This window comes from Paroedura picta, chromosome 15, assembly GCF_049243985.1.
Source record: "Paroedura picta isolate Pp20150507F chromosome 15, Ppicta_v3.0, whole genome shotgun sequence".
Classification (NCBI taxonomy): Eukaryota; Metazoa; Chordata; class Lepidosauria; order Squamata; family Gekkonidae; genus Paroedura; species Paroedura picta.
Window position 1 is genome coordinate 1136350 of NC_135383.1, and position 26784 is coordinate 1163133.

Consider the following 26784-nt stretch of genomic DNA (forward strand, 5'->3'; position numbering starts at 1 on the left):
CTCAGCAGTGGTTTGAGTGGCCCCTCCAACTGCCCCGTTTCTGCGTTTTTGCAGGACAAGAAACAACCTTCATGGAGTGCTTTTTACGAGGGCCAGCCTAAACGACAGGCAACACGCTGCCAGCTTCCAAGCTGGTCAGAATTCTTCCTCGGGCGAGAGCCGCCTGAGGAGCCTGCAAGCTGGCCCAGTGCTGGCAGGTCTCCCTCCCTCCTGCCCACTTCAGGAAGCCTCTTGGGCAGAGCGTTCCCAGCAGGCCTTCCCCACGGAAGCGGATTCAGCCTGCTGAACGTGCGACTCCCCACTGTCAGTTGTGAATTGCTTGTTTTTCTCACACTCTGTACTTTAGATGGTTTAACTGCACTTACGATCTCGGTTTTAATATTGTTGTGAACCAGTCTGAGCCCCATTTTGTGGAGGAGGAACAGTCTTATAAATTGAAATAATAAATTAATAACTAAGCTGCACTCCTCCTCCAACCCTTGGCACACCAGGGAGTTGCCCCCCACTTACCTTTCTGCAGAGCCTTTAATGAGCCGGCGGCAGGTCTCCATCTGCACGTCCAGGCCCCGCTTCATGCTACACATTTCCATGTACTCGTGGAGGTGGCGGTTCATGTCACTCTTGGCCGTGGCCAGCTCCAGCTATGCAAAAGCAGAGGGACACGGCAGTCAAGGACTGGGCCAGGAAACGCCTGCACGGTCAACCGCCAGAAGCTAGCGGAAGAAAAGCCCCTGGAAACCAGGATTCTACCGGACCCTTCCACACCACGCAAAACACTCGCATTTGCTTGGGTCTGCCCCCAGAGGAAGCCCACGCCTGCAGGAAGCAACCTGCCTTGGTCTGCTTTTCTTGGGGTCACACTCTGTGCCCACTGTTCTGCCTCGGCCCATGCACAGCCCCCCCCCTCCATCAATAACCTTCTTCTCAATTCTCCAGCCCACGCTTCATCCTGCAGAAGCCCTTTCTTCAGTCCACACTGCCTGAGAATCATCCCAAGAGCAGGGCTGCCCTTTGCTCGCTCCTCCCATTTCCTGCCCCGGCAGGGTCCCTCGTGGTCCACATGAACCATCACCCACAGCACAGGGGCAGAAGGCAACCCGGACTGCCTCCCGCCAGTGGAGCAGAGACGTTTGGCTCCTCACCTCAATCTGCCCTATGGTCTCCTGGTATTCTTTGTCTCTGGTCTTGAAGAAGGACTCCGTTTCATGGATCAAATTGCCCAAGTTCTCCTCCTGCTGAAAGGAAAGGTGGCGGACAAGTGAGCCAAGGAGTGCCACGTGGGTCTCCAGCACAGGGACCGGGCGTGCAACTGGGTTATTACCACACAATGATACAAGAGGGCCCACTGAGGGGAAAACAAGAAAGAGGCCGGCTCAAGGGCTGTTGCCGCTCCAGAGCTTAACGGCTGAAGCCAGCCGGAGCATCTGAAGCGCCTGAATCCCACCTAGGGAGCCAAAGCCCCGAAGAACATGCAGAGCCAGACCAGGGCCGTTCTCCCACTCTCCAACCACAACGCGACACGCCCGTTTCATTATGTAATTTTCACCTAGAAGGATGTCAACCTCTTAAGCCTTTAGGGCTGCCGGGGGGGGGGGGGGGGTAGGCAGCTCCTCACCTCTCCCTGGAGCTCAATCGAGGGGTTGCAGTTGGTAAAGTCCTCCCAGAGAAGCAGAGTGTCCTCATTCTCCTCCCAGGTTAAGCTGTCACAGTCATCGTCAAAGTCAAAAGTCTCCCGCCTGTTGGGGAAAGGGGAAAGGGCTGACAGTCCCCCGCTGGAAAGGGGAGACAGGAAAGACTGTGCTGCACAGAAGAACCTGCTGGGGCTGGGAGCGAGGTCAGCTCTTCCCCTCCAGGGGGCGCTGTGCGTTAGAACAAAAGCAGCACGGAGCATCCATCCCCAGGCAAAGGATTTCGGCAAATTCACACTCTCAAAGGGCAGCTCATTATTATCCTGGAGCTTCTGGCATTGCCAACTCCCAATGTAAGCAGCTACGAGGGGACCACAGATCTGTGCCCACATCTGGGTCATCCTTTGCGCGCCCCCCCACCCCGGTGCTGAAGTCCCCAGAGTGTGAGCTGCTTTCGGCTAAAGCAGAGGGGGGGCACTACTTCCAGCCCACGGCCCCTGGAGCACAACAACTGCCTGCCAACCAAAGGGGGGACACAGCCTACATGTCTGAGTAAGTCAGCACGCCTGGGTCAGTTCCAGAGAAGGCCAAAAGGTACTCCCTCCTTCTTGTACATGTCCAGGGAATTTCCATGCCCTTCTATCAGTACAGGCCAGCAGCATCACAGGCTGGAGGCCTGAGGCCCCTGCAAAGCAACCAGACCCCCCACCCCCCCTCCCTTGCTGGAAAGCCATCTCCTGCACCGTCATGGGAGAGTCCCAGCCATCCTGCTGAGCAAGGAGGCATTTTTGTGTCCTGAGTTCATTTCCTTCCCAGCCAAGTTCACAGGAAGCAGGAAGTCAAGGTCAGCTCAAGTCTTCTGAGAAGTTCAAACCCTGCCAGAGCAGAAGCTTCACTGCGCTGCCCCACTGCAGCCAGGCACTCTGCAAAGGTTTTCCTGAGCCGCAGCTGTGCTTACTTTTCCAACGCTGCTAATCCAACCCCTTCCCTCAATACAGTGCAAGGCGACAGCATTTTAATTGGCAGTTTTAAAGGGACTTATTTGCTCTTGCAGTGTATTAACTAACGATTAGTCTACAGCCACCGCTGTCATTCTAAGCCAGAAACCAAACGGCTTTTGCAGAGGGCCCAACAAGCCACAGAAGGGAAGACACGTTTCTGGGGAGGTTCCTAGCCCTCAGTGTGTTTCTTCGTTACTTCAAGCTGTTCCTGCCAGGATCTCAGGAAGGAAATCTGAGTGGCAGAGCGCTTGGCCCCCATTACACTAATGCGTCACCGGGGCTGTGATCTGTAGGCAACAGGAGCAATAAATGCCAACAAAATGGCCCTTCAGAAAGAGTGGCTCAGCCACGGGGCTTTCCAGTAACAGCTACTGAGCATGAATAGACAGAATTTATAGGCTTCCTCCAGGTCCATCTTTACAAGTCGCCCTTACAGCTTCTGGTCTGGAAGTGGTCAGCAAAAGAGTGGGAATGACACCCCCTGTCGCTTCCCCGGGTCTATTTCCCCTTCCTTCCCTCACCAGGGCTGCCAACCATTTCAACCTCTCCTCCTAAACGTACTTCATTAGAGCAACTTTTTAAAAAAGGACACACAAAACAGTAAGGAGGAGAAGCCAAAAGTCTTCACCTGCTGGCGGAAGTCAGCCCCAGGAGGAGTCAGACCAAGGAGTCCTCCACAGCAAACAGTTAAAAGCTGCTCTGAGTGGCAAGGCTCAGGGACTGCCCAGGAAACGCCTTGGCTGAGGGGAGCACACAGACCCCTCCTTCGAGCGGCCTCAGCGGGAAGGAAGCAGAGCCGTCGCAATACTTACAGTTGATTGAACATCCTCTTCATTTCATCTGTGATGTTCAGAGAACAACTGACTTCGTCATCGGAGAACCTGCCGTTGTCCGTGTCCTGCTCAGAGGGGTCATCATCCAGCGCCGGCTTCCGCTCTTTCTTCTTGGAAGCCACCTTCATTGGGAGAGAAAGGCCGTGACTGGCAGCCCCAAGGGAGCCGGAGGGGTGGCTCGAGAACGGCCAAGGCGAGGCAGGACAGACAGAGCCTTCCCCAGTGGCCGTGGGGTGTAGGCAGCAGCTTCACCGCCAGGCTCCCCCAACATCCCTGGAAGGAGGCGGGACCAGAGCACAGGAAAGCAGACCAGAGCAGCACACAGCAAAGCAAGCTGCCTTCATGGCGCAGCCACCTGGGCCACAGCCTGCCATGCACAGGCCAGGATGATGACGCACAAGCAGCTGCAGGTGCTTGGGGTGAGAAAGCTGGAGAGCGGCAGGAGCCCCTTAGCTCTCTCCTCCCCATGTCGGCCAACGGTGACCCCAGGATCAGGAGACAAGCCCCACTTCTCTGCCACTTCACCCACGTTCAGAAGCAGAGCTAGACGGGAATGACATGGTGCAGAAGAAGACTGGAGCATTTGGGAAGCTCCAAGAAATGTTTTGGAGTAAGAGCTACTCTCCCCAACACACACCCCCGAAAGAAGAAGAGGAAGGGTTAACAACGGCCATAAACACAAGATTATTAGTGGAGAGCACCAGGAGCTGGTCAGATTCGGTCCTGATCAACTCAACACTTAGACTGTACACATTTGGTGGAAGAGGTGCTGTGCTGGGGGGGGGGGTGGCTAGGCATCTTGTGCACCAGTGCAGAACAATACATCCCAGAATGCAACAAAGGCTGCCCGCAGGGGCCGATTATAGCCACCGCCTTCACGCTCAACGTACTTCCCTCTACAAGGTTTAACTACTTACTGATACCTTAACTTCCGTAGCAAAAAATCTTTTTCTAGAATCCACAGGTTATCACCTGAGCCTATGCTAGTTAGGTAGTACTCTGCACTGCTTCTTCTTTTTTTGGGGGGGGGGGGCCCTACTAGATGCAAGCCTGCTCTCAGAATTCAGAGGCTGAGGTTTATTTGGTTTCTTTTTTAAACACTGGCGATCATCATGGTGCATTTGGGGGGAACAGGGGCCAGATCGCAGGGGAGGGGGCAGGCAGGTGCCCTGTGCAGAGGCCTGTCCTATAATCCAGCACCTTGCCTTACCAGTGGGAGCTGCTCAAGAGCCAGCACCAGCTGTGCCCCCCTCTCCTTCCTAGCCCTGCTCTCCGGAGGACAGGAGGGGCCTCAGCATCACCTGGAATATCTTGGAAACATCCTCCGAGTTGCGCTGCTGGGCTACGTCACACAGCTTGGCTGTGATGTCGATCCTTCGGCAGATGTCCATGTCCACCTTCATGGCTTTTTCTTGGATCTTTGTGTCCAGGTCTGTCATAGGCTGCAGGAAGGACAGCAGGGGATTATCTCCCATTGACACCGTTCAGAGGAGAAGGAGAGAGACCCTCCAGTGCCTCTCTCAGCTCAGATCACGGCTGCCTCAACACAACTTTTGAGCAGAGAGGGGCCACGTTCACGGGGCAGCAACACTGCAGCTGGGTGGTCAAATCGGAGCAAGTTAATATTGATTTCTAATAAACACGGGTCCACGAGGACAGCTACAGAGTCTGAGAGGCCCCAATTCAAAGACTCAAGTGATAAATCCATTTCTGTATAGAAAACAAGTCGGAGCATTCATGGAAGGGTGTTATGGGAAAAGACAAGCTTCCTATTAAACCATTCTTCAGGAGCTAGAAGATGAAGTTTGCTACAGCATCGCCTTCAGGAGCAGGAAGTATAACCTAAAATCCTTCCTTCCATCCTTCTACGTTTCCTAACTTTGCTCAGAACATTTTCACTTTCCAGACACATCAGTGGAGATACATCTACCAAAGCCTTTGCTGAACAGATTGCCCTGAACTCTACAGGACAGATTTTCAATACTACTAAACGTATTCTTCCAAGATGTCCTGGGCCCTCATCAAAAAAGCCAGGCAAGACAGAAGTCTCTCTGAAGCCAATTGAAAAGGAACCCCACACTGATCAACGCCAAGTCTGCTTGCAGCATCTTTTAATGCAAAACTCTCATCAACCCAAAGTTTCTTCCAAACCAAATGACTACATCAATATTTCTCCAACACTGTATCAGAGCACTGTTGTGAAAACACATTTGGAAAGAATTCTTGTGTCGTATGTGATAGGCCAGTAAACTGGAAGCTCCTAACGTCCAATGAACATATCATCTGTGATGCACAGAAGTCAAAAGTTAAGCCCTGTGGGTTTGCAAAATGCCTGTTTGAAGGCCGCTCCATTCCCAGCCATCCTCCTTTAGTCCAGGCAAAGGGCCCTCCCCCTCATGAACAGGGCACCAAGATCCCAGTGTGCTTCTGACGTGCTTTGTTGGCCTGGGTATTTCCCTGGAGGGAAAAGGCCGGGGTCTCCCCCAGGGTGTGGACACATTTCATGCTTCCCGTGGCAGAAACCAGCACAGCCTGACACACGCACTACTAACGAGGAGCCCTCAGTGAGGTGGCAGCAGACAAAAGAGAAGGGGATGATCAGGTAGGCTGGCTCTGGAACCGCAGGGACACGAGCAGTCTAGAAAAGGGAGAATGCTGCAGAGGGCTCCTTCCGCCCACCTCTGACAGGCAATGCCCTCTTTGCTGCACTAATCCGAAGTATCAGCTTCTCAAGTCAAGTCTACTAAACAGCTGTCCCGTACAGGAGATCTCCCATCACTTCTGGCCATCTGGCTCCCCAATTTATTCTTTACAGCCTCCGTCAATTCTCTAAAAGAGGATCGTTCGCGTTCCGAGCACAAGCCCTTGTTTATATGCCGCGCTGATGTGCATAAATACCAGCCTTGGAATAAAGAGATCCTGAGAAATGGGCTTCAATTTACCACTAAGAGGATTTCAGAATCTGAAGGAATCATTTTAGCTTTGCTGACTGACACGTTCCGGGAAATGCTCCTCAAATCCTGTGCTTAACATGAATGACTAAACCCCTTAAGTACATGGGGATTCTCCCCTGCATTCTTGTCAAAAGCTGCAGGCAGGGGCGGGGGCGGGGGAGGGGCATCAGGGCAGCGTGATAAGCAGCAGGTTACGGCATCTCTGCGGACCGGTCGGGAAGCAGGGGCAGGGCAGGGCGACCTGGCTGATGCCTTTGATCAAACCAAGCAGCCAAACACTAGGCGCAAGCAGGCCCACTGACCCCGCTGCCACGTTTCCATTAACAAAGCTATGGAAATGATTTTATATTTTATATGCATAAAAAGGCAGGGGGACCGGGCACAGCTTGGCTCACCGGATACTTACGTCACTCATCAGACCCTTGAAGACCACCAGCTCAGCTTTCAGCCTCTCAATCTTCTCGTTTAGCTCTTCCCGGAGCGCTTCAGCTTCCTGTGCTTCCTAGAGGAGAAACGACGGGCCAGTTTTAAGAGGGAAGATCCAAGAACAGAACATGTCATGCGCCAGCTACGCAATCTGCCGCTTGCTTGCTTGCTTGGGGGAATGGCAAAGATTCCCAGGTGAGCAGAGACGGCAAGCTGCCCTCCCACCACCGCTGTGGCCCTACTTGCAGGGCTTTGCTCTGGACCCGGTGGGAACCAGGGGTTGAACGTGAGAAGACGCATTTCAAGGGCCGGGTGAAGCAGCTCTCTCACGCTGTGCTACCAACCGTCAGCCATTTATTTATTACGTTTTATGCCGCCACTCCTAGGCCAGCTAGCTGGCAGCAGCTCACATCAGCAATAAAATACAGTAAAACAACAAGACACAATTCAGTCTCCCCACCCCAAAAGATCCCTCCCCACAATCCCCCCCAAGCCTCCAACCAGCTGTTCTCTGGACCAGGGATGATGGGAGTAGGTCAATGGAGGTCTCCCTCAACCCGGCCTGCACCAAGCGCCTGGTGGAAGAGCTCCATTTTACTGGCCCTGAGAAACTGAGCCAGCTCCGTCGGAGCCTCAGCTCACTTGGGATCTCCTTCCACCAGGCAGGGGGTCAACACCATTCATCGGATTAAGGGCAAGGTGAATGAGGCCCCCAAATTGCCAGCAGCTCAGAGGGCCAGGCCAGGTCTGAATGCATCTCCCAGGAGACCTGATAGCTAACAGAGCATTTCTGACCCATGCGGGAGGGGTTGATATACACCCAGAACAAAAGAGAACAAAAAGAGAGAGAGAGAGAGAACAAAAGATATACACCCAGAACACCCAGAACAAAAGAGAGTTGGGTCAAACTGGAGGCCAAATAACGTCAAAGCGGACCAGACGTCAGCATCTGGAAAACTGCTGCCCCGCCAACACCTACCTCTTGCAGTGTCTCTACCACTGACTCCAAATGTTTTCTTTTTGCCAGTTCTTCTTCCCATCTAGAAAAAGAAAAAAAAGGGGGGGAGATGAAGCAATTACACAATAAAGCAAAGTCTGTATCATCTTACATATGTACCCAGTGATCTAACTGTTTACTGTTTACAGGGCCTCACATCAAAACCACAAGATGTCCTCGTCCCGCTTATACCGCACTGGTCAGGCTGCACAGGAGTCCTGTGTGCAGTTCTGGAGGCCTCACTTCAAAGTGGAGAAAAAGGCAGAAAGGGGATGATCCGGGGCCTGGGGACCAAGCCCTGTGAGGAAAGGCTGAGGGACTTCAGCCTGGAGAAGAGGAGGTGGAGAGGGGACAGGAGGGCTCTCTTGAAGGATCTGAGGAGGGCAGGGAAAGGTTCCTGTTGGCAGCAGAGGACAGGATCTTCAGCAATGGGTTTAAACTGTGTGGAGAATGAAATAAACTAGATATCAGGAAAAAGAAATGCACAGTCCAAGCAGTGGAAGGGGCTGCCTCAGGAGGTGGGGAGCTCCCCCTCACTGGCCGTCTCCAAACAGCGGCTGGACAGATCCTTCTCCTGGATGCTGGAGGCTGATCCTGCATTGAGCAGGGGGGGTGGGACTAGAGGGCCTGCATGGCCCCTTCCCACTCTAGGATTCTCTGATCACCATTAGTCATCTGTTATTCAGTTAACAGCATATCCACACTGATGATTAAAATGCTCTTGGGTCATCTGATAACAAGGCAGGAAAGGGAAGCTGCAATTGCTGCCATTCGATTTCCGAATATTAACAGGGCCAGAAACCAGATGGGCAGGGGAGAGATACCCATATCAATTTAGTCCAATTACAAAAGGAAGGATTGGTGCAAGAGACAGGAAAAAGTATTTCTTTGGTAGATTGAGACCATCTTTCACTTGCATTCACTCACACAAGCACGCCTGGTAATAACATTAACCCCTCAGCCCCACTCAGAATCCTCATTGCAGAGCCACCCCATTCCCACCCCCAAGGGAGGGGGCCTGCATTTAGAATACAGCCACATGCCGAGAGAGGAGCGTCTCAGAAAGGAAGAACAAAGGCAGCTGTCACACCCGCATGTTCTGGCCTAATCCTCCCCAGCCTACCCTCCCGCAGGCCGTCTTCCTTGGCCCAAAACAGGAGCTCTGAGTCAGCTTCGCCCAGCGCAGGACGGCCAGTCCCACTTTTGCCTCAGCAGGCCAACTGCTGGGGCGAGGTGAGGGCTCCAGAGAGTTCCTGCACCCGGGAGCAGAAAGTGGCCTCCAAAGAGATATTTCGAGCCTGGCCTTTCATCGCCAGCCATTTATAGGCTGACTAAAATATTTGGCCTGGAATGTATTTGGCGCAAGTGTTTAGACTTACGCCAAGGTCACCAAACTTTTCGCTAATGAGAACTACTTCCGAGTAATGAAAATTATCCCATGCTCATCTCCGACTCCCTTCTACCAGATTGTTACCAAATGTTGTTCTGTTCTAGAAACAGAACAAGGACAGGAAGAGCATCGGAACGGAAGCTACCCGCTAAGCACCTTGCTGGGTCTTCTCAGAGAGCTCTGCAGCACCTGCGAGGAAGGCCCGTCTGAGTCGCAGGACCCCGTTCCAGCTTCTGATATGCAGGGAAAACACAATGTATCTTATTGTCCTTCTCATCATATAGGTAGCTAGCTAGCCGGACAGATTCCTGCTCCAGATGTTGCCTAATAATTCCCCTGCAAGCCCTGGCATGGAAACGCCTAGGAGCAAGGGCCATACCATGCGTCTCCAAGTCATCCCTGTCATATCCTAGAGCTATGCTGGCTTATTCCAAAATCACATCCCATTTCCCACAAACCCCTTAGCAGGAAGAATCTTGGGTGGCAAAACTCTCATTTTGCCCAGCAGCAAGGAAACCGGAGGTAGAGGCCGGGCTAGAATTCACGCCTCCCGGACGTGGGAGCAGTGCTGCAGCCAGCCAGCTTCCCCCCTCTTGCCTCCTCCTCCCACTTGCCACGCTGGTCCGTTCCCCCTAGGGAGCTATGGGGGCAGCCTTTGAGGAAGGAGCAGACCAGCACGGAGACCCACTTGAATATAGGAAAGGGGTTTCTGACAGTGAATTGCTTGGGGGTATCTGTTAGTCTCTTGTCACACCAGCTAAGAGATGGGGAGTTCAGATGAAGTAGATTCTCGTTGAGGAGAAAAAGCCCAATCTGACCCCCACACCTCTGAGAAAGGAGCTTTGCCCTGGGATCGCATGCACTGCCTGAGCCTCCGTCTGAAGAACAAGCCAGAAACCTTTAAGTTTTCCAGAGGAAAGATGGGCCATGATCCCCCTGAACAAGAGCCAGCTGCTGCATTTCACTAATGGGAAGCCAGGGTTCCCCGTCATCAGCCAGCCAGCCAGCGAAAGAGCTCGAGATGGCTTCTCTCATGACACTGATTCATTTCATGCCAGACCTGCATGAAAAACTGCAAGGGAAAGGAGTAGGGGGGGGGATGGGAGTCCTGCAAGTCCCCCACTTGTTTGTTTGTTTATTTATTTTATTTCTATATCGCCCTTCTTCCGTATGGCTCAGGGTGCTTTCCATACAACATGGGGGATGCATGGAACCTTGGTGTCACGGTTAAGAGTGGTGGCTTCTAATATGGCCAGCTGGGTTTGATTCCCAGCTCCTCCACATGCAGCCAGCTGGCCTTGGCCTAGCTACAGTCCTGTTCCCAGAGAGCAGCTTCTCTCAGAAGCCTCTCAGCCCACCTACCCCACAGGGAGGAAGGGAAGGTGCTTGTAATCTTTGAGATTCCTTCAGGTAAAGAAAACCAACTCTTCTTCTAATGTTGTATTAACATTTAAAAATTTCAGACTATTCATTAAGAAAAACCTTGCCTTTAATTTCACTCCTTGCAAATTGGGGGGGGGGGTTGCATTAAGTTTTCATTAGTGTTCCCCCAAATGTCCCAGTTCTTCCACTGGAAAAAATTAAGGAATTCCTCAGACTTTTTCATATTATACATCTGGAATGGAGTGAAATGTTTTTCTCAAATAAAGCATTCATAGGAGGCTTTTTCTCTCCCTTCCCCCCAATGCTTCCCAAAGTTCTCCCAATTTTCACACACTCACACACACACACACACACGCCGGCCTTCATACATCTCCCTGCTATCTTTGCCAAGCACTGCAGAGCTGAAAGACTCTGCTGCAGCATGTTTTGGCTGCCCACAAAGAAGCCTGACTTTGAAGCAACCCGAGAGGCTGTGCATGGAAGTGGTGCTGATGTGAAAGAGCCTCGGAAGATGCTGATGCAGCAGTTCCTGAGCACATATTTCTCCTCCCCCCAAAGAGAAAAGGCCAGGCTGCTTAATTAGCATCTCTCAGGCGGCAGGAACCACCAACTCCCTCGCTCATTGGGGAGGCAGCCCTCCTTCCAGCCAGGCCGGGATGCATCTGAGCCCACAACTGGACAGGAGTTCTCACACTTCCGCTGCAGACAGCTGCTCTCGCTAGTCTCAGGTTTTTCTTGGCTCCAGCTTCGCTTCCCACAATGTCCAGCTGCAGCCAAAACAGGCTATTCAGGGCCTGAGCAAAGCGCTGCCAAGCAGAATTTACAGACTGCAATCATGTCATTAGCAGCCTAGTCAGAGTCTGCTGCTGCTGCTGGGATTTTTTCCTTTTTAAAGATGTCACTTCCAAAGCATTTAAACACTGAGCATGGCCTCCCCAGGGAAATGCCTGCCCTTCGTGTGTTATAGTTCCCAGGAACTAATGGGCCAGTCGGGTTGAAGGGAAGCAGCCAGGCTCTGGCCCTGCGCAAGACTGCATTCCGGAGGCATTCGGTCACAGCGCCTTCAGACCTCGAGCTACCTCCGACTCCACATGTTTCCTCTACTGAGCCCAGGAGAGGAGGCAGAGAAGATGCGCGCTTTCTAAAAGTAGCCACATGCTTGAAGCATTCCAGATGAAGCCAACCCAGGAAAAGCCGTCAGTGGCTGAGAAAAGCAGGGTGACGGCCAGGTGAGTCAGAGCTCAAATATGGAGCTCAGTCACAGCAAGAAAGGACTGCCCTCAATGCAAATCACCGTCCGAGAGAAAACTGAACACCGGGACAAAACAGTGGGCACTACATCATGCACCTCTCAGGCAGTCCCCAAAGCCCCCCCCCCTTCCCCATTTGTGTTTCATTCTAATTCCCTGGCCGGCCAGACAGCCCCATCCAGGGAGTGGGCGGAGCCTCCTGGCAGATAAATAAGTCTATGCATTAATTCCAAGAATGCTACTTAGATAAAGCTGTCACTTGGGGCTCGGCCTTCCAAGAGGCCACCAGGTTGCAGATGGCATTCCCAGGTCCCCTTCCCTGAGTGGAAGCACCACTGGGAGCCACCAGAAGAGTTTGGAATGGCCTTGAGGTCCCGGAACGGAGCAAAGGCACAGACTGCCCCAGACCTCTCGACCGCAAGCAAGAAGGAAGCTCATTTGCTGCATTCCGAAACAGAAGGAAGCTGCAGAGAAAGAAAAGTCGCCCCTTCTTAAGGGAGGTGTAGATCATGAACGCTCAGAACCATTTTCGACCCTCCAGCCCCCAAATGCATAGAATTACTACAGACCACAGATGTCAGCCACTGCTTCTGTTGCAGCCTCTTGGGGAAAACGGCCTACTGGCAATTTCTCCCAGTTTGTGGCGAGAAAAGGACCATCCTCCTTTCGACCAGCAGCTGCCATCCCAAAGTCATGTTACCAAACTCTGCACCTTGGAGAGCCTCAGGCAGGCTAACAGGAAAGACTTCTGTAAGAGGGAGAATTATGGTGCCTTTTGGTCACACCTGCTTTGCTCATCTGCTGCCTGGAGAACCCCCAGCATATTGCCCGGAGCCCACGCCGAGCAGCCGGGGAGGTGCCGATTGCAGCATCCCGGCTAAGAGTCACCTTCAGCTACACAGGCCCAGGCCGGAGAAATGCTTCCCTGCCTGCTGCCCCACGGCAATGTGGCTTGCTCTTCTGGCGCTTCCTTTTGGCATGCCCATGCTCTCCAGAGCAGAAAGGTGTGCCGCATCACTTGCTGACATGGACAAAAGCTCGATCGCTCACATGCTCAAGACTGTCAATTTATTTCCTTTGATGATAGGATATTAGTCATGGCGGCCTCGTTTGGTCCTCTTTCCTGGGCCTGTTTCAACAGGCCCACTAAACCCTCCTCTCAGATCTAACCATTTGCCAGGCCCGTATCCTGGCCTGCATCAATGGCTTTTCTCTTCACATCTAACTAAACGCAGATGAAAACCCTGCTCTGGAGACTCTCGCATGCATGGGAGAAGGCGGGCAGGACTGGCGAGGGCTTCAGCTCTCATTCCACTGTCCTGCCTCTCTTCCCTTCACAACCCGCAGCTTCTTAACTCCCACAAGGGAGCTTTTCACAGTACAGAATTCAGGTAACGCAGGATGCAAGGATCTGAGGACACCTGACCAGGGCACGCTGCATCAAGAGGCACATCCGGACCCTGGCATTCCTTGTTGGTCTCCCTTCCAAATATCTGCTCAGCTTCTGATAAGAGCAGCCTCGCCTGGGCTACTCAGGCCAGGGCTGCTCAACCCTTCCCTAGCAGAAAATATCCTGCCCCAGACTGGAGCCATTCAGTGCTCAGTAAACACCTCGCGGCCGGAGGTAGAAAGCCAGCCCCACATTATCTGGAATAACCACATGCATTTTAGCAACACTGTTTATTTTGAGACTCTTCAGTGGATCCCGAGGACTGGGTGTTTTAGCTCCTAGCGTCTTGGGCTCTTATTGAAAGGCAAAATTAAATGCTAGCTGAACAGCTCCATGCAAGACCTTTTAATTTAATAGGAACATGATCCCATTAAAGCCTGGCTCAAGTGCAAGCCCAGCACAACTGTGCTCTTGCTAGTCAGGGGGAGGGTCCTGGGGAGCTCACCACTCTAAGCCTCCAGACGAGAACTGGCTGGGCCTTTGATATTGCCCTAAATCTTTATCCACACTGACCATTCCCCGGTGCCACTTATTTTAGGGGCCAGACAGGCAGTGAGGAGCTCTCAATTTAAAATTTACTCTCGGGGGGGGGGGGGGGGGCTACAGAAAAAAATAGTTGGTAAATGCCTCAAGATGGCTGAATGTATTTCTAACCTAGTTCTACTGACATACAAAAATGGAAGGGACTTTCTCCTGATAACCATGTGAGTTCATGAGAATGGCAGTTCCTCGGGGATGAGCTTGTAAGCACCCAGCAATTACACGTTCACCTGAAGAAAAGCATGCCAAGCATGCCGTTGAAGCCGCAAGATCAGGAAGCCATGAACAGGGACCAAGCAAGTAGTCAGCAAAGCTCCTGCATCCTGAGGCTTCTACCCAGCTTCCAAAGGAATGTGCTGGGCCGTGGTTTTAGCTGCATTCCTTAAAGTTCTGGTTTTCATTTGAGCAGGACACGCCCAAAAGCAGCTCCTGTGCAAGATCCCCCAGTTTAAAAGATCTCAGGCTGCTGTGATCAAATCTGCAACGCTCCAGCCCCCCCCCCCCCTCCAAGATATCCTGGGCTGGCATCTCTGTGTCCCAGCACTGCTCTCACAATGGGGAGCCTGTTCCTCTGCTTGGCACCACCCAGAGCCAAGTCCAAAATACTCTTTTCCCACAGACAGTTCAGTGTAAAAAGCTAAGCTGGCGCCATTTTTGCAAGGGTGCCACCGTGATGACTCCGCATACCCTTGTGATCTGGGTGAGAGAAGGGAGATAGGAAGGTGCAGAAAACAAGGCGCATTCTATCTTGAAAGCTGACCTGGGAACAATGCTCCCGCAGGATCTGGTTAACGCGCTGATGCTGTCAGGCAATTAACTGACGACCCCAGACAAAGTACAATCCAGAATTTAGACTAGTTCCCAATTGTGCTCCTTTACTGAACAGCACACACTCATTTAAGGGGAAATATCAGGCGTCTTCCCCCCCATCCACCCACCCACCCACCCACCTGCGGCCTAGGGGTCTTTCCATTTAGCTCACACAGTCATCATTTCTGCTGCCTGTTCTTAAGAGAAGACCCTCGTAGGGACGGAGTGGAAGGCCAGCTTCATCTGAACAACCCGCCTGAAAAGTGTGCAGAAAGCTAATTGTGGGGTACGTTTTTATTCCCAAAACTTAATGTTAAACTGCTTCCATATGATCTAAGTCCTCCTGGAAACACAATTAGCAGCATGGCTTATGAAACAGCTGTGGCGAAAAAGCCATTCTTTGCTTTCTGTACTCCTGTCATGATTATAACTGGAGGTAAAAACAGAACTCTTTTGAAAGAGGTAATTATTTTGGCAATCTGCAGAACAGAGGATTAGGCTCACTGAAAAGAGCTCCAGGGTGCAAGATAATTAAATACAGAACTCCTCTTTTAGAATGTGTTTTCTTGCCTAAGCAGTATCTATATCACCACATTGTAAACTACCTGTCAGACTAGCTGCATTACATGAACACTCGACTACTGAATTTTAAGCAACTTTACTGGGAAAAACTGAGATGTTGATGCTCTACTAGCGTTGCTGGCATCACTGACCATTTGAAGATTCAACAAGTGGAGGAAGGAAAGTTGGCTGAGTGTTCCCCCAAGTTAATCAAGTTAACAGAAGTTGAATTAAAATCATTCCCCAATGCCCAGCCAATGTACAGGAGCCTGACACACAGACCATCTGCACGACATAGACGCTAAGCAGCTTTACCTAGTTAACTGTACAAAGTACAGGATAAATTGATATCGCCACGTGTGCTGCCTTCTCCTTAAAGACTGCAGCCTCGTTTCTTTGTAGGACTGACAAACTGCTGCTTTCGAAAACGGTGAGAGTTTGATATAACAAGTCAAGCTGGTCGAGAACAAGGTTACCTGAAAATGCGAGTAATCTAATCTAATCTCCAGCCACCTGGGAGCCAGTTCTTCCTATCAACACAGGATGGATGGGCTTGCCATGTTTGAATAAGACCCCGCTGCATTCACAAGAGGCACACGAGCTTATCTGCAGGGCTCCACACCAATGGGCATCCTTTAAAGGCCACAGAGCCAGAACCCCTGGATGGCTTTTCTCCAGAAACTGTGGCTGGCACCTTCAGAAGTAGGACATGGCAAAGTGGGAATTTCTCCATGCCAAAGTGAGATGCTCCTTTTATTTATTCATTTTTATACTTGTATGCTGCTTAAGGTCCCCTTTCTATAAACTTGTTTGAACATAAGCATGTCATCCCCCACTTTTTCAAGTTTGATGCCAACAGGTATCAAAATCTAGAGCTCGGAGGTATCCTGCTGCGTTTCCAGTCGCACGTAGGAAGCAGCCCCTGCGAGGCGGGCACCCCAGCCTCACGTGCTTACTTTGCAGGCACCACCATAGTGATGCAGGCCACTTGGGTCTTGCAAAGGTCTATTCCCATTTGCAGACTCTTGCTACTTATCAATTTGCTTGGGCCTCATCGTTCATGGGCCAGCTTGGTGCAGTGGTTAAAAGTGGCAGTTTATTCTCTGGTGAGCCAGATTGGATTCCCGGCTCCTCCTCCTCCACATGCAGCCAGCTGGGTGACCTTGGGCTTGTCACAGTCCTGATAATGCTCTCTCAGCCCCACCTCCTTCACAGGGTGTCTGCTGTGGGGAGAGGAAAGGGAAGGCGATTGGAAGCCACTTTGAGGCTCCTTCAGGTAGCGAAAGGCAGGGTATAAGAACCAACTCTTCTTCTACAGCGCTGTGTCCTGCTTTAATATGCAGTGCTACTTGGCCAAGTTTCCCAGCACAAAGCTCCCCAAAAGGACACCAAGGGGATGTCTCCCGGCCTCGTTCTTCAGCTGGGCCCTGGGAGTCCCAAGTTCTCACGCTGATTTCTCAGGCTATCTTGCAAGGACATTCAAGAGCAATTCTTTGCCCTTCATTAGTGGAGCCTGATTTTTTACCCCCGGCCCCAGAGAGCTCTGTGAAATCTGGCAGAATTAGTTCAGGGAGTGAGTGACTGTTTGCCACATGACTGCCAGCCACCCCTTGGCAGATCTGCACACACTCACATGCATCAACTGTGATTCAGCTTCCCACGAACCATGCAAGGCCAGGGCAGACTTGTGCTATTAACTAGACACATCACTAATGGGCAAAAGGCTCTTCCCCTAATGGCCCTCGCTTGGGGAGGAGGCTTAGGGACAGGGCTGATGTCATCGCCTAGATGAAGCAACTCTGTGTTCGGGGGCCTGAATGGGAGAGCGAGGGGACGCCTTCCCACAGTTTACACTGAAGACTAATAATCAGGAGGTTGTGCAGCAAAGGAATGACTGGGAAAACTCAAGGTCGCCAATTACGAGAGTTTGCTAAATGTTTTGCGGCCAGGATCTAAAGAAGGGAGAAATTCCTTTCTGATTAGGATCAGCGGAAGAGCAACAACTTATGATTAACCTGCAGAGTTTCTTTCAAGGTGGAGGCAAACTATTAGATGGACTGGGAGTTGTCATAATCCTTTAAGAAGTCAGCATATTTCTTGTTTATGCAACTGGCAAAAACAGAACCACCTAGGCATGAGGCACGAGCTGCAGAGAAACCAGACTCAGCCACGGAAACTACTGGTAGACCCTGCAGGGTAGGGCCCCAGGAAGGCCGGGGGAGGGGGCAGGGGGGGGCGGGGCAGAATAAGCAGCATGCCCAGAAAACGGTTTCGGCCAACAGCTTTATGATTCTCTCCCAGCCCTTTTTCCTCTTGTACTTCAGGCATTTTGTACTTAGGCTGCCTTAAACACTATGAGAGGAAAGTACCATTCAGACGTATTTCACAGAACACTGAATAAAACCTTGAAATATTACTTCTGTGCTGGCTAAATCAAGTCCTTCAGCCGGATGGACCCAGGCTGGATCATGGCCATTCGGTGGAAACAAGCTGAGGGCCACTGAACGTCTAGCAGAAGACGTCTTAGAGTTCAGTTGAGTCAAATGCAGGCCTGGAGCAGCCTTGGTGGCCCTCATTGCCGGGTTTCCTGCATCATCATCTGTGGTTTCATCTCTGTATACTGAATGCAATGCAGCTGACTACTTCAGAAGCAGCAAGTTTTAAAGCCACAGCTCTGAGACAACAGTCCTGGAGAGAAGTAGCTGCTCGGGAGCAGCTCCTGGAAGGGCTCCTGCGAAGCCCGAACCACAGAAAGCTCCACCTCAGCCTTCTTCTTACTTTAGCTGCAGACTGGAACTGCATGATGCAGCCATTTAAGCTGCTAAATACGTATAAGGAAGAGCCAGAAATACCTTGTGCCTAGGCTTCTATTTCATTGGAGTCTTACATGGCCATGTCTTCAGATACTATTTGAGCTGAAGATTTCAAATCCGTTCAGTTACACAAGGGCCCAGCTCTTCAATGGGTGGAATTCCTTACACACCAGAACATACAAACAGCAAATGCACCTTTCAGATAATTGGCCACCCACCCCCAGCAAGCCAATATACTCATGGCTTTATGAACCAATCTTCTCAGCTCGCATCTATCGCTCATTATTTGAGCTTTTGCAAGGGAAGATGCTGGATCACCCGGATTCTGACCTGATCTCATTTCCATGGAAAGCTTGGAGGATATCCAGACCACATCTGACACAATAAGCAGTCAGATCCCATCAACGGAGACAACCTAGAGAAGGTCCCAGGATGAAATAACAGATTTTTAAATAACCTCTGAAGCAAGAAGGCAACGAGCTCTATCAAGCCTGGGATTTAGTGCTGGTTTACTCCACTGTCTTGTGGAGTCACTATCAGTGCAGAGTCTTATCCTAATCTTTGCAAAACAGTTCTTTCAAACTTGATTCAATTTTGCTAGAACCACAAGAGTACTGGGGAGGGTGAACAGACTCCAGTTCCCCACCTGAGTACTTCAATGTACAGATCTACCGCATATTCCTCCCCTTCACACCAAACCATGTCCCACCGGAAAGACATGTATTGCATGACATTTGTAAATTAAAGAGTGTCTCAGATTAAAATTTAACTTTAGCAAGAACAGCTTTTTTAATGGATATGCAGCATTCACCCTGAAGGAGGCTTTGCCACACTATATGACCACTCCCTGTATCTAAAAATATGGGCTCTAGTCCACACAAACACAACAGAAGAAAACCTTAGATTCCAGTGGGGAGAATAAAACCTTGCAAGTCTTCCGAGGAACCTACAGAACCTTGCCCGCTTGCCTGCGCAGTATGAACTATTTATGGGGGGGGGGGGGGGGTGTTTTCGCACCATGTTTTTGCAAGCAGATGAAGATGTAGCAGTAAAGATTTTTTAAAAAGAAAGACGAAGTTAATGAAAAATATTTGTGTTACAATTACTAGCATAGTGAGACAGGCAGCCATGAAAGAGTTACTTCTTGGCTGGAATTCCTTTCCATATCCAAAATCATTTGTTTTTGATTGGTCTGTAGTATAACATTTGCATCTTGTTAAGAGTGATATTTTAACTTAAAAGTTGATTTAGACATTCCTCTCAGATTGCTTTTAAGCACATTTTTATTAAGTTCCTTATTTTTGAAAAACAAGAGTTTGTTAGTTTTGTCACGCTCTCCCTTTGGCAATGATAACCTTTACCCTTTCCAGCTGCAGCAAATTTGAAACAATCCCTATCCTCAACTGGACTTTATTAATCTGCCGAATCAAAGTGCAACCTGAGGAAAAGCAATTATTTCCAGCTCAACCACCATGAACCGTTTGTTTCTGTCCACTGCGGCCAGGAAGACCCAACTGGCCCAATTAAAGACCAGTTTGGAACCATAAGACACAAATGCATTCAAACGCAAGAACTGAAGCCCCAAACAAACTGATCAAGAGTCTTTGTTCAGAAACTTCCAAGAGGAAAAGCCTCTTCCCAGATGAATACAGAAAGCTCTAAGGTTTTCAGCCACTGGTCCTTAGATGGGCAAAGTTATTGCTCAAATCACACACAAAGCCTTCCCCGGGGTGGTCACCAATACAGTGCAACATCAAACAGCAGTTTGAATTTTGCTGTGTTTTAACATTATTCCTAGGGCAAAAACAAAAATCTAGCCCAGCTGATTTTAGAGTAAGCCTAATTTGCTACCAAGATATTTAGGGCGGCAAGTTTGGATCACAGGGCTGGTTTGTTCAATAAGCTTCTTTTTCTTTTCCTGAAAAGGGTTGTTAGATGGTCCTTGGGACCATCTGCAGAGACCAAAGGCCTTCAGGAGCACCACTGTCACACCAGAGAAAACCAGCTGAGCATCCTTCCGTGGGCAGCAGAGTTGCCACATGTCATGCCATCCCATGTTAATCATAGCCCCAAGCAGTGATGTGGGTTTCTCAGGAAAATTCTCCTATCCAGATCTAAATTATTTACCTGTTTGAAAAAGGTACTACACACTGTCTGTGCGGTTTGCACAAGCTTCTTGCCTCCCTTCCATCTCACCTATAAGACCACTGATTTGCAGCCCAACAGCCCTGACTTCTACAGACAATCTATATGCACTTACGTGGGGCAGAAAAGTAACCGTTGAAACACTTTCCCCCCAAGTCTTCAGAAAAGGATTCTTCCTCATGTTATATGATCAGTGAAAGTTAATAATCAAAGAAGTTAATAGCTCGACCCATAGGCTGGGATTGCTAGCTAGCTTTGCAGGTTCCCATGCTGACACTTCTCCAAATTTCAGAAATGATTGGCCAACCAGGATGTTCAAGGAACAGAGGTCCAGACCTCTTGGACACAGAGAACCAGCCACTTCACTCTCTGCGTCCCAACTAGAATCCATTAACATTTTCCATGCCAGAGTTGAAGGGGGGGGGGGAGATAAAGCTTCAGATGTTACAAAACTACAATGTGCAGTGGCCCCCATTCTGAGTACCGGCAGCAGTTCCCCAATGGAGAAGCCGAGAAGATTTCCCATCTGGCTGTATGGTTTATCTGCACTGGGCCATGTTTCACGGCATCTTCGGGACTAAAGACACGTTCAGGCAACAGCGGTGCTCCTCACTTATATTACCAACCACCTAACAAAGCAGCAGCAAGAGAGTTAAAAAGTGCCCTCCGGATGTCAGCAGCAACACAAGAAGAATCCACGGCATCTAGGAAGCAGCTTGCAGCTCCTTCTTCCAAAACAAGAGAGGACTATTTAAAAACAGCACTAGGCATGTGTTGCACAGACAAAAGCCTTTTACGGTGGAAGGCCGAAGAATGAAGTTGTACTTCATCATTTTGTTATCAAATACCGAAATAAGAAAGCATTTGTCAAATGCCTTTGTCGCCAAGGAACAGCCTCTTTGGATTTCCAGATTGGCTTCCTCTCTTTGCTCAGCCTCTGGACGTTAGCCAGCGATACAAAGGGAGGTTTGTCAGAGGCTGACGAGTGTTTCAAGCCCATTTCTACGGGGCAGACCAGGGCACACACCAAAGGGCAGCTTCTGGCTCGTGAGTCAGGCGATGCTGTAAGGACAAGCCGGAAACCAGGCCAGCATCACACGCATGCCCGCAGGCCGGCCTTTTCGGTGCCATAATATCGTTTGGAAAACACGAGGGGTTACTTCAAAGCAGATGCAGGCACTCAAAACGTTCACTTTTTACGGGGGATTGCTCAGATCAGGTCATAGCAAACTATTTTCCTTTATCAGAAGGCAATCAGTTCATTAGCTGTGTGCTTAGAAGGGTCAGCAAAGTTCATGAAGGGTTTGTCTGTTGCCTGATCAGTCAACTGTGAATTTCCAAAAGACCGAGAAAGTAATCATCACACAGGCCTCTGCATGTCATAAGAAGCTTACACAGACAAGGAACCCAATTTGTTAATTTAACAGAAGCAGGAGAGGTGGCGCAGATCTGAAACAATCTGTACACCGCCCGTGGCGCCGCGGGCGCCACGGACTAAATAAAACAGTAAGCCCTTGGAAGGCGGGCTGTGTCCGGGATGAGGAAGGGTGCCGATTGGCCCCTTCCCCCGGACAGACTATCGGAGGGACCAATCGGCAGGCGCGAAGCGCCTGCCGATTGGTCCCTCCAATTCCTTGCTGGAGCAACTGCGAGCCGCGCGCAGCGCGGCTCGCAGTTGCTCCTTGGCTGGTGGCCTGACGCCTCGGGAGGCGCGAGGCGCCTCCCGAGGGGTCAGGCCGCTGGCAAGGGAGCACCCGCCAGCCGCGCATAGCGCGGCTGGCGGGTGCTCCCTGCCCGGCGGCCTGACGCGGCCGGAGGCGCGAAGCGCCTCCCGCCGCGTCAGGCCGCCGGCTACTGAGTCCCCGGCAGCTGACGGACCTCCCAAAATGGCCGTCGCTGCTGCCAGCCAGCCGCCGACGCCACCAGCCAGCCGAAAGCCAGCCGTCACCAGCCAGCCGCTGCCCCCGCCAGCCAGCCCTCGCCGCCGCCAGCCAGGCCCCGCTGCCGCCGAGAATGGCCGCCGACGCCACCAGCCAGCCGCTGCCGCCGCCAGCCAGCCCTCGCCGCCAGCCAGCCCTCGCCGCCTTGGCTGGTGGCCTGACGCCTCGGGAGGTGCGAAGCGCCTCCCGAGGGGTCAGGACGCTGGCTACTGAGTCCCCGGCAGCCGACGGACCTCCCAAAATGGCCGCCGACGCTGCCAGCCAGCCGCCGATGCAACCAGCCAGCCGTCGCCAGCCAGCCGCGGCCCCGCTGCCGCCGAAAATGGCCACCGACGCCACCAGCCAGCCGCTGCCGCCACCAGCCAGCCCTCGCCGCCGCCAGCCAGCCCCCGCTGCCACCGGAAATGGCCGCACATGGCCGCCGCCGCCGCCAGCCAGCCGCTGCCCCCGCCAGCCAGCCAGCCGCCGCCGAAAATGGCCTAAAATGGCCGAAAATATCCGCCGCCGCTTCCGTCAGCCAGCCGATCCTGCCGAAAATGGCCGCCGCCGAACATCGCTGACCTCCGCAAATGGCCGCCGCCGGCCCCAGCTAGCCGCCGCCTCCAGCCAGCCCAGGATGCCCCGCCGCCGCCGCCCGCCAGCCCTCAACGACGGCTCCGGTAAGGTTCGCTCATTTTCTGCTTGCTGCCCTTCCCTTCCCATTCTAGCGCCCATTGTATTTGAATTACAATGGGCTCTTTTCCTAGTATAGAATAATTAACAATGTTTTGCTCTCTAGAAAACCATCTCCAAAGAGTTATACACAGGTGGGAGACATCCAACCCTGTCCCAGAACACATCAGTGAGGACAAGCAAAGAGGCCCTTCCATATAGCAGGGGGAAATTATTAGTTGCTGCACTCTTCAATCGCAGGCCCTACAGAAAAGGCCTTCCTCCAGCAGACCTCTCTCAGCAGCCACTTTCCCCTGGACCCCCTTTCAGATCCATAAGCAAGCCTAAAACAGACAGTCGGTTAAACAGCCGACTCAATAAGCCTAAATTCAGTTTGCACAGAGGACAAAGGTTGGCAAGTAGCTTTCATTTCAAGGATTTCTTTGTTTAAAATAAGCATTCCTATAGTTGTGACTGGATGCAGGCCTCTGTAGTGCCTTCAGCTCAAACACTGCAGTACTGAACCAAGTAATGACAGCCAGAAGGCAGAATCAACCAGGAGCCACCAGGAAAGCAAACACACAGCAAGGAAATCCCCCCCCCCCCAAACACAGGTGCCGGCTGGAGTTACCTTTGAAACCAGCCCATTCTCCAAGCTCCACACTCCAAGGAATTTTCCGAGGAAAACACATTTTCTACCCCTAGTTTTTGGCATTAAGAGTACAAGTGGTTCATTCTTCCATCAATTGCTCTGGCAGTGTAACTCTTCCGTCTAATGGGGCATCACTTCCTACGCGAGATTCTACCCATTCTAAAAGGCATTTCCTTTCGGTTAAGGCCTCCATCTGACCATGTCTCAAAACAGAACACTCGAAATAACATCCCACAGGGAGAATGATTCCGACACACCAGCCCACTCCGCTGAAGACGATGGGTATTATAGCCATCTCCCTCCTGGTGCATCACAGCCACTGGCCAGGCAGGATGCCCATCTGATGGATATCCCTGTCAATGTGTCATCAGTCAGCTCCCGTTGGCTTCTCCCCATGTTGCCCTGGGGGGAGTGTGGAGCCCATATCCCCTGACACCCACCTCCTGCTCAGCACCTTCCAACACTCGCACTCCCAGAAATCAGCAGAAATACTTCCTCTCTCCTTCACACTTAAGCAAAGGGGATAAAACCAAACCCCAATCTATGCTTCACACAGCTAGAAGGCCAGACAAGAGGCAGCCCTCCAATCTCACTTCCTCCCCAGGACCTGTCAGGCCACAGTGCTGCAGTAAGTCAAGAAACCGCAGCCAGCAGTATTTTCCTTTACGTGACACCTCTTAAAGGCACAGGAGACTTCTCAGGGCCTTGAGCTTTGCAGCTCTGAGCTCTCTGGGCATCCAGCCTTCTCCTCTTCAAGCCTTTGTTTCACTGACCATTCCCTTCAAGATCCTGTATCCACTGCTTGTCCTACTCCTCTCCTGCGATCGCTCAGCCTCTGGAATACTTTGGCTTCCCTCCCACTAGTTTAGCCTCCCCCACCAATTTCCTTGCCCAACAACCATGCCTTCCCTTGGCAACTGTGCTGGCAGAGCTCCTTCTGGACCAATGGGATGGCGGAGCACACCAACTTCACCTATGTTTGGGGATGGACTACCAAAAGCCCAATTGGCTATATAAATGCCCCAATGGCATCCTGTGCCCCATACGCTGCTCCCCTAATGCACCCCAAAGGTATTTGTTCCACCTTATGCTAGGGCAATTCAGACTCCAACGTCTCCCTTTGTCCTTCATGGGGCATTTACTCCTCCCTCCATGCACCAGAGCTGTCATGCAGGTCCCCGTCATGGTCCTTCAAGTGGCCAAAAGAAAGAAAGAAAGGCACATCCTCACGTCCACTGCCATCCCTTCCCCCACAGCACCCAGGCTGTCACTTCCTCTGACACAGGGGAGGGTGGATGCGAGGAGGGGGGCCATTCCGGGCACTGGCATTGCTCACATCCTGCTCCCTCTGCACACTCACAGTGCTGGGCTGCAGAAGCAGCAAGAGAAACTGGGCAGACCCAAAGCCGGACTCCCATCGGCCCCCTTGGAAGCCACCCATCCAGCTGCGCCACTTTGCCCATGGGCTACTGGCTCCCCCCCCACATCACACCCCTCCGGGCCCCTGGAGCCCCGTGCACTTTGGGGGCCTCACCTGCGCTTGTAGTCGTCCCTCTCGCGCTTGACTTTGGCCAGGACGTTGTAGAGGGCGCGCACCTCGGGCGTGATGGTGTCGATCTGGACGCCGACGCCGTCGGGGTGGGTCCACGAGACGCCGGGCCCCTGCAGGGTCTCCAGGCCGCCGCCGCCCGTGCGCCGCACCTGCGTGTAGCTCCAGATGGTGCCGGGCAGGCGCGCGTAGGCCGGGGGGGCGGGGGCCGCCGGGGGGGGGCCCTGCGGGGCGGGGGTCTGCGTGGCCTGGTGGCGGGGGAGGCGCGCGTAGCGGGGGGGTCCGCGCCCGGCCTGCTGCTCCTGCAGCTGCTTCTCGAGGAGGCGGTTGCGGCGCTCCAGCTCGTGCACCTTGGCCAGGAAGCAGCGGAAGCGCACGTTGAGCCCCTTGAGCAGGTGCAGGTGCGAGCCCAGGTCCTGCCGCAGCCCCCGCGCGCCCCCCGCCCCCGCCCCCGCCGCCGCCTCGCCCCCCAGGGAGCTCATCGCCCCGCCCCCACGCCCCCCCTCCGCGGCCGTTACGAGACGACCGTTGGGCAGCAACCGCCGCCGCCGCCGCCAACCGCCCGCCGCCCGGCCGGACCCCGCGAAGCACGCATGGCGCCCCCAGCCAGGGAGGGAGGAGGAGGACGAGGAAGGCGCCGCTCTGCGCTCCCGGCCCGGCCCGGCTCGGCCCGCGTCCCCTCTGCAGTGCTCCGGCGGCGGCCCGCGGCGGACGACGACTGGCTCAGGGGCCGCGGGGGCGGGGCCTCCAGACGGCGCCACGCCCCGCACGCCCTCCCCCATTGGCCGCGCCGCCCGCGCCGCGCCACGCCCCCTCGGCGCCCTCTGCGCACGCCGGCCCCGTCGCCCACTGGGGCTCCCTGCCACGCGCCGGCCCCGGAGACGCCGGGACGCCCCTTCAGGGAGGCGCAGGGGGGGGGGGGAGCCTCGCGGGCATGCGCACTGCCCAGACTCGGGGGGCTTCAGGGGCCAGGGGGCTCAACGACCCCCCGCAGGTCCGCCAGACTCCCCGGAGCCCCCTCCAGCACCTGCCCGCCCGCCCGCCTGCCGTGAAAACCTTCGAAAAAGGTCCCTAGAAAGAGGCAGTGGCTTGCACCCTTATTTATTTTATTATTTATTATATTTTATATTACCTTTATTATATTATTATAATAAAGGTAATATAATATAATAATATAATAAAGCCCCCCCCAATGCTGCCAAGCCGTGCCAAGACGGGAGAGAAGCGAAAGGGACCCCACTGCCCCCCCCCCCCCCGTTGCTGAGGCCGGCAGCGAAGGCATCGAGCCAGAGGCGACTGACAGAAGGATTTCCCCTCAAACCATAGCTGCGCTCTAAAGGAAAAGCCTTCAACTCATTCATCAGGCTTTAATTCGCCTAGCAAATAAAAACGGGGAACAACAATAATAAAATGTTACAAAAGCAGAGGGAGCCCAAAGGAATGCTCTCTGAGGACAGGCAGTTTGTCCAACATCACGTTGCGTGGGAAGGCGAGAGGGCCGGAGCTTCCTGCCCAGAAGGCCGCCTTTGCATTTCACAGCCCCCCATGTGGGGTGGGAAGGTTCCCATTTGACCTCTGCCGCCAGGGCTTCTGAAGGGGCCCGCGAGTGGTCTGAAAACCCCCAGGTTTGGGTTTGCTGCGCTGTGGCACTTTCTCTGCCGGGCCAGGTACAGCCTCCTTGGCCTCCCTACGGCATGGGAGCTGCTCCCAGGGAAGGGCTTGTTCTGGCTGTTAACTTAAACAATTATCTGGGGCGGGGATGCTAATAAGGGTGAGGCACAAGCCTAACAAGGAGGCGTAAGAGCATCAAG

At 52.7% G+C, this 26784-nt stretch overlaps 1 protein-coding gene across 2 annotated transcripts in view; it reads right to left on the reverse strand.

The window, feature by feature from the left end:
- The window catches only part of IFFO2 (intermediate filament family orphan 2), a 31285-nt gene extending 5515 nt beyond the window's left edge, over positions 1-25770 (reverse strand). The window contains exons 1-8 of one of the 2 annotated variants that reach the window (XM_077311651.1): positions 24959-25770; positions 7822-7882; positions 6823-6918; positions 4764-4904; positions 3442-3584; positions 1616-1736; positions 1143-1232; positions 511-641 (exon numbers count right to left, since the gene is read on the reverse strand). In XM_077311651.1, the coding sequence (XP_077167766.1) occupies positions 511-641; positions 1143-1232; positions 1616-1736; positions 3442-3584; positions 4764-4904; positions 6823-6918; positions 7822-7882; positions 24959-25755 (1580 nt within the window). In that variant the 5' untranslated portion in view covers positions 25756-25770. Of the gene's footprint in view, positions 1-510; positions 642-1142; positions 1236-1615; positions 1737-3441; positions 3585-4763; positions 4905-6822; positions 6919-7821; positions 7883-24958 lie in introns of both variants that reach the window. The other variant, XM_077311650.1, reaches the window with a different exon arrangement.
- Positions 25771-26784: the final 1014 nt, after the last annotated feature.